General features: G+C 36.8%; 1 protein-coding gene across 7 annotated transcripts in view; it reads right to left on the reverse strand.

Moving 5' to 3' along the window:
• LOC131039972 (protein PAM71, chloroplastic) overlaps positions 1-13,882 on the reverse strand; it is a 185,426-nt gene that overhangs the window by 36,562 nt on the left and 134,982 nt on the right. For 4 of the 7 annotated variants that reach the window (XM_057972828.2, XM_057972824.2, XM_057972829.2 and 1 more), the window contains 2 exons: positions 11,645-11,774; positions 11,451-11,521 (listed from right to left, as the gene is read on the reverse strand). The exons of 1 other annotated variant lie outside the window; for it this stretch is intronic. In XM_057972828.2, the coding sequence (XP_057828811.1) occupies positions 11,451-11,521; positions 11,645-11,774 (201 nt within the window). Of the gene's footprint in view, positions 1-11,429; positions 11,522-11,644; positions 11,775-13,882 lie in introns of all 7 variants that reach the window. 2 more of the 7 variants (XR_009104740.2, XM_057972825.2) reach the window with 2 other exon arrangements.

The raw sequence follows: 13,882 nt of genomic DNA on the forward strand, positions 1-13,882 counted from the left end.
AGAATGGGGATTTGTGATGAATATGCTGCACAGCATGGGCTTCCTTGCTAATTTTTGCCAAATGGTGCAGGTTCTACTTACAGATGTAAATGCCAATGTTGAGGTGAATGGTAGGAGATCAGAGGTTTTCACTCTTTCCCGGTCTATAAGACAGGGTTGTCCCCTTGCTCCTACCTTGTTTTCCATAGCTGCTGATGCTCTTCATTTTCTCCTTAGGGATAACTCTCTCTCCCATAAGGTCTTAGGTATTAACTTACCGGATGGGAGTGAAATTCTCAATGTTTAGTTCGCAGATGACACTACTATTCTGTTGAATCTCACTGAAGTTAATTTGGGGGCCCTGATGACTAAGTTGGATATCTTTTGTAAAGCCTCTAGGAGCAAGATCTCTCTCCCCAAATCTATCCTGTTTAGTTGGCACTCGAGGGCTCCCGCATTGCTTTCCAAATTCTCAATCTCTTGGGGAGGTCCCAATCACCAAGTGAGATATCTTGGCATCCCTTTTGCCATTTACCCCAACTTGAAGGAAATGTGGGAATGGGTGAAATTAAAAATTGATAAAAAACTCAGGAAATGGAACACTCAGTTTCTCTCCATGGCGGGCAGATTTCAAGTCTGTCAAAAAGTCCTCTCATCATATAATATTTTTTATTCCTCTGCTTGGCTGTTCAGTAACTATCAATTCTCATTCATTCAGAAACTTGTCAAGGAGTTCTTGTGGTCTGATGGAAATGGAGGCAAAAAAAGACATGCGCTTAAGTGGAATTGGTGCACCATGAATAAAGGTAAAGGGTGGTTAGGGCTGAAAGATTAAAGAACCCAAGGGGTTGCACTTGCGGCCAAATGGATCCTGAAAGAACTCAAAGGGAGTGAGCCTTGGAAAGTTTGGATAAGACAATATTTCCTCCTCGGTACCAAAAAAAGCTCCATCTTGGAAGGGGCTACCTTTCTGTGACTTGGTGGCCGGTAATTTTGTTGTTAAACCCTTTGGATCAGTGGTTTCCAAATCACTCTGGAAAGCATGGGAGTGGATAAAGAAATTTATTGCTAACAATGGAGTTCTTAAAGGCAATGGCAGTATTTGGGGCAATAAATCTATCTGGTGGAATTTGACCCAAAAGGATAAACCACTAGCATTATTGCAAGGCTTCTCAGCCAAGGCTTGGGCTAAGAAAGGTATTCAGGTTTTCAATGACATCTTAAACCAAGGTAGACTCCTCTTTTGACAAGATATCAGTAGCAGATTCGTCATCCCCTCCTCGCAGCTCAAAACCTTCTCTGTCCTTCTTTCTGCCTGTTCTGCTTTCCCCTCCACTCCTCTTACTTGCTTCTCTATGGACCCTTTTGATTCCCTCACCTGGGCTAATGGCTCCTCTCTCGCCTCAAGCAGCTCAAAGTCTATTTACCAGACCCTAACCGATAGTGATGTGATCCTTGAGATCCTATCCCAGACTTGGTTCCCCACCCATACTGCTGCATCCTGGAGTAAGGTCCTCTCCCGCCTTTGGTCTTGTCCCATCGAGCCAAAACAGTTCTTTATGTGCAGATTGTTGCTTAACAAGCTGCCCGTGTGTCATGCTAATGAAGATATTATTATTTGCAGTTGTTGTAGACTCCCTGATTCTGTGTATCACATGTTCTTTGGCTGCCTTTTTGCTAAGGAAATTTGGGCTATGTTTGGGTTTTCTTTGGGCAATGATATTGATGTGGGTGATATTATTTGTGGGAATATTAAAAAGTTAAATAAATTTTGTAATATATTTTGGTCTATTCTTTCAATTAACATTCTTTGGGCCATCTAGAAGAGTAGGAATGATAGTGTGTTCAATAACTGCTCTGGATTTCTTACCGAGTCTCCAAGGAGGCTCATTTTTCACAATGTTTCTTGGCAGGTCACTGTGGTTATCAGGATAAGCAAGAAGAAATTTGAAGATCTTGTGGTAGATGGAACCACCAGGCTATTCAGGAGGGAAGTCTCACATGGCTTCACTTGGGGCAGGCAGGTACACACCCATTCATTGTTTGAAACTGCCCTTCACAACTTTATGAGAAAGTTGCAGTCCATCAGGGTGGAGGAAACAGAACAGCCGAGAGATATACCAATTGCTCAGCTAGTAGTATATCCCTACCTTGACCACATTCATGACGACAAAATCCTTGTGTGGAAGGAGGACAGTCAGGGTGGACTGCTTGGGTTGAAGTCAACTGCAATCTGATCTTCATCAATGGAGAACTGCAATTCCTATGAAAAAACTAATATGTTGTTCCTACTGTTGTTTTTTGTGTAGTTAATGCTTAACTTCATATCTATAATTGTCAATGCCCTTTTTTTGTATTGGGTTGCAATGTAAATATCTTTGTTGATATTGTGCACAGTGAGTATATATAGCGGCTAGCCGATACTGCGCGGATACCTCTTTTGGTATTATGTATGAACTGAATGATCATTAATATAAAAAATAATAATTAATCAAGCTATCCATAAAAAATATCGATAATTTGGACAACTTAATTAATTAAATTAATTAATTTATTTATTCTCCAAAATGGGGACATTACAGAAGCCAACAAGGAAAAAGTCGCTCGCTACCTTAATGGGTTAAGGCCAAGTATTCAAGATGAGCTAAGCTTGGTTAGAATGACCAATATTGAAGATGCATATCAATTTGCTTTGAAGGTGGAAGAGAAGTTGAATAAGAGATTTGAAGGCAAGCAAAGAGGGTGAGGCCAAGGCAGAAGGGGTGGTGGGAGATCCTTTGGGAATCGAAATGAGGATCAGAAGAAAAATGAAGATGTTGGTACCAATTGAAATCAGAAGAGTGATAATATTATTGCCCTTGTGATCAAAACAATGGTGAACAAAGGAGAGGAAGAGGTAGACCTAGACAAAGATCTAGGAGAGGTGGTTTTAGAGGAACTTGTTTTCAGTGAGGTGAAGAAGGGCATCGAGCCTATGAATATCAACAACACCAAGGAAGGACAGACGAAAGAATTGAAGGCCATGCACGAGTTGCACATGTAGACGAAGAAGCTCAGTCTAAGCATTCTAATGATGCTGAAAGGGGAGCCCTAGTTGTCAAGAGAACCCTGTCAAATGAGGAGAACGAACCAGATTAGAGGAAGAGTCTATTTCGCACTAGATGCAAATGTGAGGATAAGTGTAGTGATGTGATTATTAACAACAAAAGCATTGATTATCTGGTGTCCCAAGAGATGGTCACAAAGTTGAAGTTGAAGAGGCAAAGACATTCACATCCGTATTGAATTGCTTGATTGCAAAAGGACCACAAAGTTTTGGTTGATGAGCAATGCTTGGTGAAATTCAAGATTGGCAGTTATCGTGATGAGGTACTATGCAACATCATACCCATGGATGCGTGCCATATGTTGTTAGGGAGGCCATGGCAGTTTGATAGGCTTGTTGTACATGATGGCCATGCTAATATCTATGCCCTAACGAAGGATGGAGTTCTCCATAAGCTGGAGCCCCTAAAGGAGGTGGAAGAAAAGGTATGTAGCAGTGCTAGAATGCGTTTTTTTTATGGATGAAATTTTTTGGAAGGCATGAAACACAAACATATGTGTTATGCTTTGATTCCTAGACTGAATAGAGAAGACAGTAAAGAGGTTCCTGTATAAGTTTAAGGTTTGTTGAATGAGTTTCAAGACATTGTGTTTGATAATGTACCTAAGGGTTTACCACTAGTAAGAAAGATTAGTCATCAGATTGACTTGATCCCTGGAGCCAGTTTACCAAATAGGGCAGCTCATAGAATGACTCTAGTAGAAAATGAAGAGTTGAACAGACAAGTTCAAGAATTGTTGAGAAAAGGATTGATTCGAGAGAGCCTGAGTCTGTGTGAAGTACCTGTAGTACTAGCACCAAAGAAGGATGGGGAGTGGAGGATGTGTACAGATTCTAGCCACAAACAAGATAACAATCAAGTACAGATTTCCCCTGCCAAGGATGGATGACCTTATGGATTGTTTGAGTGGAGCTCAGTACTTCACAAAGATAGATTTGAAGAGTGGATACCACTAGATCTAGATTGGAGAGGCTGATGAATGGAAGACTGCCTTCAAAACCAAAGAAGGCTTGTACGAGTGGTTAGTCATACCTTTTGGGCTAACTAATGCACCGGGCACATTCATGCGGCTCATGAATGAGGTACTGAAAGAATTTCTAGGCAAGTTTTTTATTGTGTATTTGCATGATATTTTGATTTTCAGTATGACATTAGATGAGCATTTAATGCAAATTCGTAGAGTCTTTGAGAAGTTAAGTGAGGAGTAACTGTTGATTAATTTGAAGAAGTGTAGTTTTGTGAAGGAATTAGTGTACTTGGGGTTTGTTGTCTCAACAAAAGGTCTCAAAATGGACCCAAAGAAGGTGAAGGCTATTCTGGAATGGCCTACCCCAAGGATTGCTACAGAGGCGAGGTCTTTCCATGGTTTGGCTAGCTTTTACAAAAAGTTCATTAGAAACTTCAGTAGTATTTGTGCACCCCTAATTGAAACAATGAGAGGGGATAGGAAAGAGTTCAAGTGGAGCATAGGAGCAGCAAAAAGTTGACATGTTGAAGAAGAAGGTGACAGAACAACCTATTTTATCCCTTCCAAATTTCAATAAGGTGTTTCAGGTGGATTGTGATGCCATTGGTAACGCCATTGGAGCTGTTTTGAGTCAGGAAGGTAGGCCCATTGCATATTTAAGTGAAAAGTTAAATGATGCACAGAAAAGTATTTTGTTTATGATCAACAGTTCTATGCAATAGTTAAGGCGTTGAAGAAATGGAGGCACTATCCGTTACTAAAAGAATTTGTTTTGTATATTGATCATCAAGAATTACATTACTTGAATAGCCAAGGAAAATTGAATCGGAGACATTTGAAATGGGTGTTGTTTTTGCAGAGTTACACTTTTGTCTTGAAGCCTAGAAGTGGAAGGTCTAATAGAGTTGCAAATGCCTTAAGTAGGAGACAAACTTTGTTGACAAAAATGAAGTTTGAAGTGGTTGGGTTCAACGAACTCAAGACCTTGTATCCTGAGGACCTTGATTTGTAGAGGCATGGAAAGCTTGCAAGAAGCCTGTTACTTTAGATAGGACAAGATGACTGGATTTCATAATCCAAGATGGCATGTTGTTTAGGGGAAGCCAGTTGTGTATTCCAAGGAGCTCCATGAGAGAGAACTTGATCAAAGAGAAGCACAACGAAGGAATGGAAGGACACTTTGATTGTGATAAGACCATTGCCATTATCAATGAACATTATTATTGGCCTCAATTATCATAGGAAGTGGAGAGATTTGTGCAAAGTTGCAGAGTATGTCAATTGGCTAAAGAAGTAAGCTAGAATACAGGGCTATATCAACCATTACCTGTACCAGAGAGGCCATGGGAGGGCATAAGTATGGACTTTGTTCTTGGTTTACCAAGGACATAGAAAGGAAATGATTCAGTATTTGTGGTAGTTGACAGGTTTTCAAAGATGGCACATTTCATCCCATGCCAAAAGACCCATGATGTTGTCCACGTTGCTGATTTATTCTTCAGAGAGGTGGTAAGACTACATGGTCTACCAAAAAGTATAGTTTCAGATCGTGACACCAAATTTGTTAGCTATTTTTGGAGGACCTTGTAGAAGAAGTTGAAAACAGAGTTAAAGTTCAGTTCTACACACCATTCGCAAACTGATGGGTAGACTGAAGTAGTGAATAGGAGTCTGGGTAACCTACTAAAATGCTTAGTAGGAGATAAACCCAAGGGATGGGACCCGATCTTACCACAGGTAGAATTTTCTTACAACAATTCTGTCAACAAGAGCACCGGTAGATCACCATTCCAAATTGTATATGGAGGCAATCCAAGGACCGCTTCAAAATTAAGGAAGATGGACCAAGAGAAGAATGCAAGTGCCAAAGCCGAAGACTTTGAAGGGCACATCAAGAATCTACATAAAGAGGTGAGGAAGCACATTAATAAGATGAATATGTAGTATATAGAAAAGGTAGATCAAAAGAGGAGGTATAAGGAGTTCCAAATTGGAGATGAAGTGATGGTCCACTTGAGAAAAGAAAGGTTTCCAGTGGGAACCTACAATAAGTTGAAGATGAAAAAGTTTGGTCCCTATAGGATTTTGAAGAAGCATGATTTAGGGAACACATATGAGGTAGAGTTGCTGGACGGAATCAATATTTCCCATATTCAACATTGCAAATTTAACAAAATATCATGAAGGTGGCACAAAGGAGGGACCAGCAATAGAACAATGTAAAATCCTTGAATCTACTTTAGAGAAGGAAATTTAAGCAATCTTGGATAGTCGTGTGGGAAGGAGTACCAGAAATAGACAGTACAAGGAATATTTGGTGAAGTGGAAAGGAAGATTTGCAGAAGATTCATCATGGTTGTCTAAGGTAGAGGTTGATCATTTGGGTTTTCCTCAACCAACTGAGACGTGACAGGGTCACTTCTCAAACTACCCTGGGTGTTTGATGTAGGAGCATCCAGTGGTGTAAGGGCAATCCTACATCACCCAAAAAAAATTGCCTTCTATTAGTTTTTCTTTCCATGTTTTTGTATTTCTGGATACCCATTTGGGCAAATAAGAAATTCCAACTTTTAGAATTGCTTTGCTGCTTTTTCTAGTCAACTTGCTTTTTTTAGAAAGTATCAATTTAAAGGCAGATGGAGATAAAAATTTGTGGTTGTGGGAAGCTTTAGAACAGAAAAATAAGCACTTTGGAGAAAGAATCAAGCTAAAATCATTTACGGTTTGAAATTTATTTAGGTTTCAGTTCCCCAAAAATCCCCTGAAATCTCTTTCGAGTCAGATTTGAGGCACTAAACAGTTCCATACAGCCCTAGAAATGGTAGGAATTGGCAAAGCCATTCTTAGTGCATACTTTACTCCAAGAGCTTTCCAACTCTTCAAACTGCACGCCAATCAAACAACCAGATCAAAAGTTATTGGTTTCGAAAGTTGGACAACTTTTTGGAAAGTTACCAGTTTTCAAATTTGGCTCAAATTCAAAATTTCAGATTTCAAGTTTTGGCACTAGACCTTTTAAATTTCAAATTGTATTTTTGGCTCCAAACCGTAGGGAGGCTATTTAGGACCCATTTCGGGAAACTTGTAGCAGTTTTTGGGGAAGGTAAAGTTGGATTGTGAGAAAAAGAATTTTCCAGATATTGTGTAAGCTGTAATGTGTTGCAGCCTGTGAGGATTTAATCCTCTTGATTGTAATTACTTGTATTGAAAATATATTTCAATAAATAATAAATAAATCTTTTGTTGTCTATTGTTGTGTTTTTTCTAAGTCTTGGGTTCTGCCCTCATCAATTCCATAGTTGCAATGCTTTATATTCCCTAATGGCAATTGGTAAGTCTTTTATATGGGGTAGAATTCAACAAAAGGCATTTGTTTAGCTGAAGTAAAAGATTAGCAAGGCACTGACTTTGGCAATACCTAGCTTGCAACTACTATTTTAGGTAGAGACAAATTTTAATGATTGTGTTGGAAGTTGTTTTATTACAAGTATGTAAGCTTGTTTGTTGTCATTCAAATTTATTTCGTGGAGCAATTTGGATATATTGCTAAGATAATGAATTGTATGTCTTTGTTTGAGCAAAAATTATACATCAATATGTATATATATTATATATGTCTTTGGATATTTAGTGTTGTGGTAGAAACACTCCATTGGTGAGGCAACGACCAAGGTTCAAACCCCTATTGGGACATTGAACTCATGGGCTTTCTGCCTTTGTTGGATTGTTGATCTCATGGGTTTGAACAAGCGTGGGGAATGATGACCCCCCGAAAATGGCCTCATGGGAAGAGATCCTCTATCAGTGGTTTCTCTAGGATCAAACTAAGCTAAAACTCGAGTTTCCTCCATCAAAAAAATAGATATATTATATATTATATTAAAAATTAACTATGCACATTATAAATTTTTAATTTTACATTATTTTTTATTTATAGTTTATTATATAACTATTAATAAATATTCATAGTCTATAATAGTTTAAATTTTAAAACTACTTTATAGTATTAATTATAAACTATCGGGGTTCGCTCCTTCCTTGTCAAAATTTCATCTATAATAGTGCATAATAGTATTAATTTCAATGCAAGTGTACAATATTAATTATATACTTGTTCACATCAAAATCCATGGGCTAGGGTGTGTAGAGAGCTTGAGTCATATTGAAGCCGCAATTTAGAGAAGATTTTCCAGCTGCTTTGATACTATCTCATACGCACATCACAATTTAGGATGATTGAGGTCCTTTCAAATTCAGTTGATGACTGCCATTGCTCCTCCCATTCCTTTATTTAGGGATTTTCGGAGGTCAGAAAGAAAACTAAGGGGCAAAATAACAATTTTTTTCAATGTTTATTTTCACATTGACTCTGATTCCGTCTTAGATCAACCCTATTTCTAAGCAATTCAATAATTTCATGAGTTTTTCTAGGGTTTTGCAAGTTTTTACAATGATTTTTTTTCACTTTTTTGCCATTTTTGGGGGTTTTTAACATTATTTAAATACAAAAAGTCATTCAAAATTGAGTCAACGATTGCTCAACGAGTTTTTTGTGAATCAAGATTTTTTCGGGGAATAAATCGGCTGGCTCCAGGATTCAAGATTAATTGGGTATAATCGTGATTTTTTGCAGACTATTGCTTCTATGTACTATCAACAGAAATCGAAGAAACTGTGTATGAACTATACACAGGAATGAGGAATCTAATGCAAATCAACCACCAATCAATAAATAAATTCAATCATATGCTTACAGATACATTTGACTTACAAACTTGCGATTGCATCTCATGATTTCCTTTAAACAGATACTTCTGGAATTTTAATAACCATTATTAGACAATTACATAAAAATAAAAGAATTTAAATCTCTTGAATTCCTGTCATAGTAGAAACAACACATGAACTTGACACAAGCATTGGCTTCAACCTTTATGCCCAAGAAGATGGATCAAGTATTGAGATCCAAAACATCAATTAATAATTTTCATATGCTGATTATAACAGAAAATTCCAATATAAGCTTGACACGTTTAAGGAAGTTGTAGTAAGACTAAGAATTATACATCAGAATGTAGAAGTTCCTCCACCTATAGGCTGCAATCCTACTACATTAAATTTATAAGCTGTTCAAACTTTGAAGGCAACAGTTATTTGAGGCTCCCAAACCTGAAAGTATTGACAAAGAATTCCTGAAGAAAGTATAACTAAACCTCCCCTGCAAGATTAGACTAATTCTTGTCTAATATTGTCTTTGAATCATGCACTTGGAGAGACATAAAGGAAATCTGTTCATGTCCATTCATTAATAGATAGCTGAATGGAATGCAAAATTACAACAGGTATTAATAGCAAGAAGTGTTTAAACAAGCTGAAAATAACACTTCGACAGTGCAACACTCTAACTAAAGGAGCTAAACCCAAACCTGTTAATCCTAAAAAAGAAAGAGCAATAGAGATTCCAGGTTGTGGTCTAGCAGTAAGATAGAGAATTTACTATCAGGATGGCTCAGATTCAAAACCTGATAGGCTTTCTTCCTGTGATAACACAGAAATAAAATTAACGGTTTATTAAATGAAGTTAATTAGATGTTTTCCAAACTAAAAATGATGAAAAGGGACTCTTGCCCCTATATGTACTCCTGTAGTGCAATCAATTTGTATTTGGTCTATGGCTCTCGATTCTTTCAAGGAATCAATGGGTTGAAAAAATACATATTGAAATATCAAGGAGAGAACCCCAATGGCTTAATCAGCACTAAAAAAATGCAAGCTCCTAACTAAAAGGAATGAATCCAAACTGGAAAAACATTTATAGGCTAAATCTATAAGAGGTCCAGGGTGTGTTCTCACGATAAGATGGTGTAATTACCACCAGTGCTCCCTGTGATAACATTATCTACAGTTGTTAAAATGAAGAGCTTGCACTGTTAAATATACTCTTCTAGGATGACCAATTTGCATTTGGATTAAACTTTTAGGTCTCTCACTTCCAGGTCAATTTAAAATTTTATTATATTTGAAATTTGAATCCCTAAAAGAAACTTGATGTTTTTCTGTGGATCAGCTTTTAGAAAAGTCTGACAGTCAAGTCCAAGTTATTGATCTTCGCTATATATTTTTAGTTCCAGGGTATCCTTGCTGTGATCTATCTTAATGTTGAGTACAAAGACTTCACACTCAGATGCTATGATGCAATTATATTCATTAAGTATTGAACAAATTCTTTAGAACCTAATCAAAAGTTGATATAAAGGTGAGTCCATATATACATAAACAAAGGTCCTATAAGTCTATCCAAAAATCCCACTTATTCTTAACTATAAAGGAGGTCCCTTTTTCATTCATTGGATTGGTAAATTATTCGTCAGACTTGAAACATACTCAGTTCCAGTTGAAATTTTACAGGAATCACTTCTTGGAGGCTATAGGTTTCATACATCTGTAAATTGTGTGGTCTTGTAAGATAAACATTACTTTCCATCTAAGATGTGAGGATTTGGAGGGAAAGACACTTTACAACATGTAATCACGCATTGCAACTTATCTTCTCAGAGACATAACAAGGGTATCTGTGCACAAGGCATCCAACTAAAGGTCAAAAGACAAATTAATTTTCAGCATGCTCAATTTATGGATGCCTCTCAAATAATAGTACAATGGATTGAATCAATAGTCACAAGAAATTGAAGGTGCAGGAATTCTTGGGTGCCAAGTGGTGAGAAGTTCACTGGACCCATTTGATTGAATAAGACTTTGTGAAATAACCAACGTCTAACCTGCCATGTAGTACTCCTTGACAAACTTCATATGTATAAAATACTGGAAAAGATCCTGTGTGAATGTAAGACAATAGCTGGCGCATTTCCTAATCTCTTTGGGAAACATTTTATAAGCGCCCTCTAATAGAAATCTTGGAGTATAACTGATTTAAATTACTATGTAATATTAAGTGCAGTGAAGGTAATAACAGTTGACAGAAAATATCAACATCTCATGATCTGCCTTTTCTGTGAACCATAAAACAGACTTTGCTCAAGCACTTGAATCTTCCAATGGAAAGATTTTGGTCAATGTAGATCTGATTGGAATTTCTGAGTAAATTGAGGACCAACTTAAACCAAGATCCTTTCCCATTAATCTTCAAATCATGATTTCTTAAATGAAGCTTATACCTCATTTTTGCATCATTACTGCTAGTTATTTTAATATGATACTAGAATAAGGATCAGATGTGTATTATACCTAATAATGATAAATACAACAAAAATGATAAAATGTTTTTGTGTTAAACTTTATTCTGACATCCATATGCATTTAGAATGTTCATTGCAAAATCATAGTAGATATTCATTCAATTATTTGCAATAAAACACCTATTAGAGTGATTGAAGTACCAAGGTAGCAACACCATGGCCTGCTACTGCACCTCCAACAACTCCAAGTGGGGAAGATGCAGCTGCAAGAGCTGTGATTGCGATTACAGACAAAGACAGTTAGATCCATCTGAAAGAAATAATCTTTACTAGTGTGAAAAAAGTGTGATGATATAAAAGGTCACATTACAAAAAACAAGGCTTGATGAATTCACCAATTGTAGAAAAAAAGGATTTATCACCCCATTCTGCAACAAACACAAGAGCAAATGTGCTGATGACTGTATTAGCTGCTGCAAGAATCCCAGCACCACCTCCAGAAACTCCAGCAATTGCTAACTCTGCCTGAGTCAAAGTCAAAAAGCTCTAATAATTGAGACTCAAAAACTTCATGATGTCCACATAATAGATCCCAGAGAGAGAGAGAGAGAGAGAGAGAGAGAGATTGGAACTTATGTTGACATTTGATGACAGATATTTTAGTATTTCATAGTTTGGAGTAACAAAACTTCATGGAGGTCACTTAAAGGAAGTAGATATCTATACACGAGCAACCATAAAACATTCACTTAAGATATGTAAGCCTAATTAGTGGGAGTGTTGTGCCAGTGACCCTTGTCATCTACTATTTTTCTAATTAAATAGATATATATCATGTTCAAAATTTGAGACCAGATTAAATTCAATGCATATTGAGGATGTTTATGAATGAAAATTTTAAAAATTCTTTAAAGTCATTGGAAACATGGATTGACAGTCAATCAGGGAATGGAATTCATATGCATGACCTAGACTAGTTTGAGTTTTGAGTAAAATGGGATTTCTTCTTTCTTTGGTTCCTATCATGGTATGGAATATGGTTCATACCTGCTTACAAGAAAATAGTTTTGTAACATTTCCTTTAAAATTTATTCGCTAATTTATATGTTAAGCCTAGAATCAGAAATGAGTGCATGGAAACATCTTTATGGAAAGTGAGCATTACTAGGTCAGGAAACAGTGGAGAATTTGGGATGAAGTTAAAAGGAAATAACATAAAACAGGGAATCAAGAAGAAATGGAAGACCCTTGCTAAGAGGTTCACAAACTTCCCAAAACATCTTAGATTGACAGTTTGGTTCAGCTTTTAGTAAAACAGAGAAGAAAACAGAGTTAAAGTGGAGCTACAGAGACTGTTGAAAACATTTCTGCAAGTTTTCAGCCCTCCTCTAGGAGTTTGCATAGATTTTACAATGGGTGATGTTCCAGGATCCCAAAAGAGGATTTCCAACCTGCTAGAAATAGTTTCTGCAATAGCATCGCAACTTTCAGAACTGCAAGTTACCTTGGTTTTCCACATTTCAATGAGTCTATTCTCTTGGAATATACCCTAACAATAAATTTATGATTGGAATAAAACAAATGTGTCTATCTTCTCTTGAAAAATGTTCATGATTCAATTAAACCTTTGGAACACCCCTCCCGTACCTTCTCTATCACTCATAACTCTCTCAAACAAATTGGCTATGATCATGACCATGTAATTGAACTGCTTCTTGAATTCTATTCCTGGTCTCTAGCACGTTCAAGGAATGAATTTTATTTCACAATCATTGAATAGCATCCGAAACCTCTTTTCCACACACAGCACATCAATCTACTCTGCAGAACTCCAAAATATTTTATGAATTAATTGTTTGGAAAAAACTGTAAGTAGATAATCAAATATTTAAAAAAACTAAAAGGAACCCTATTCTTCCTCTGAGTATTGTCAACATCTCTCGTGTAAGATACTACTTGCTAATTAAATTACGAATCAAATCTCTTATCTTTAAAAATGACTATCTTTATTTACTTCATTAAAAACCCTAGTAAGCAATCCTTGAAGACATTTTATCTTCATAACCTGGTTACTTAATATTTTTATAGTTAGTCGACTGATGTCATTTATGACATTCTAGACTGACAAATTGTATTACAATGTTATATCACCCCAAATTTAGTCACTTCCATTGCCCACAATTTGGTCTTGGCAGCATATGGAAACTCTAGACCAATAAACCTAAGGACATGTATGGGCTGCGATTTGAAAATCTACAGCATGTGGCTGTAATGCTTTCTTTGCTCATAATTGATGTATTTGATGCAAAGAAACGGGACTCGGACTCGGCTCGGACTCGGCAAGGCCAACTCGGACTCGGACTCGGGACTCGGCGTCAGACTCGGCTCCAGACTCGGCTGGACTCGAGTTAGTGAAAAACTCAAGAAATTTAGAGATTTTTAAATATTTAAAACTTGTTTCAGACACCCTTTATTGAATACACCTTAAAGACACAATAACATCATCAAACTCGGCTCATTTGATTACATACATAGTATACATCAATCACATTAGCATAAACGCAAATTGTAGCTGAAGAAAATAACAAACATAGATATATAAATATTGTCAAATGTATACAATATTACAAAAC

Source organism: Cryptomeria japonica, chromosome 9 (genome assembly GCF_030272615.1).
Source record: "Cryptomeria japonica chromosome 9, Sugi_1.0, whole genome shotgun sequence".
Lineage (NCBI taxonomy): Eukaryota > Viridiplantae > Streptophyta > Pinopsida > Cupressales > Cupressaceae > Cryptomeria > Cryptomeria japonica.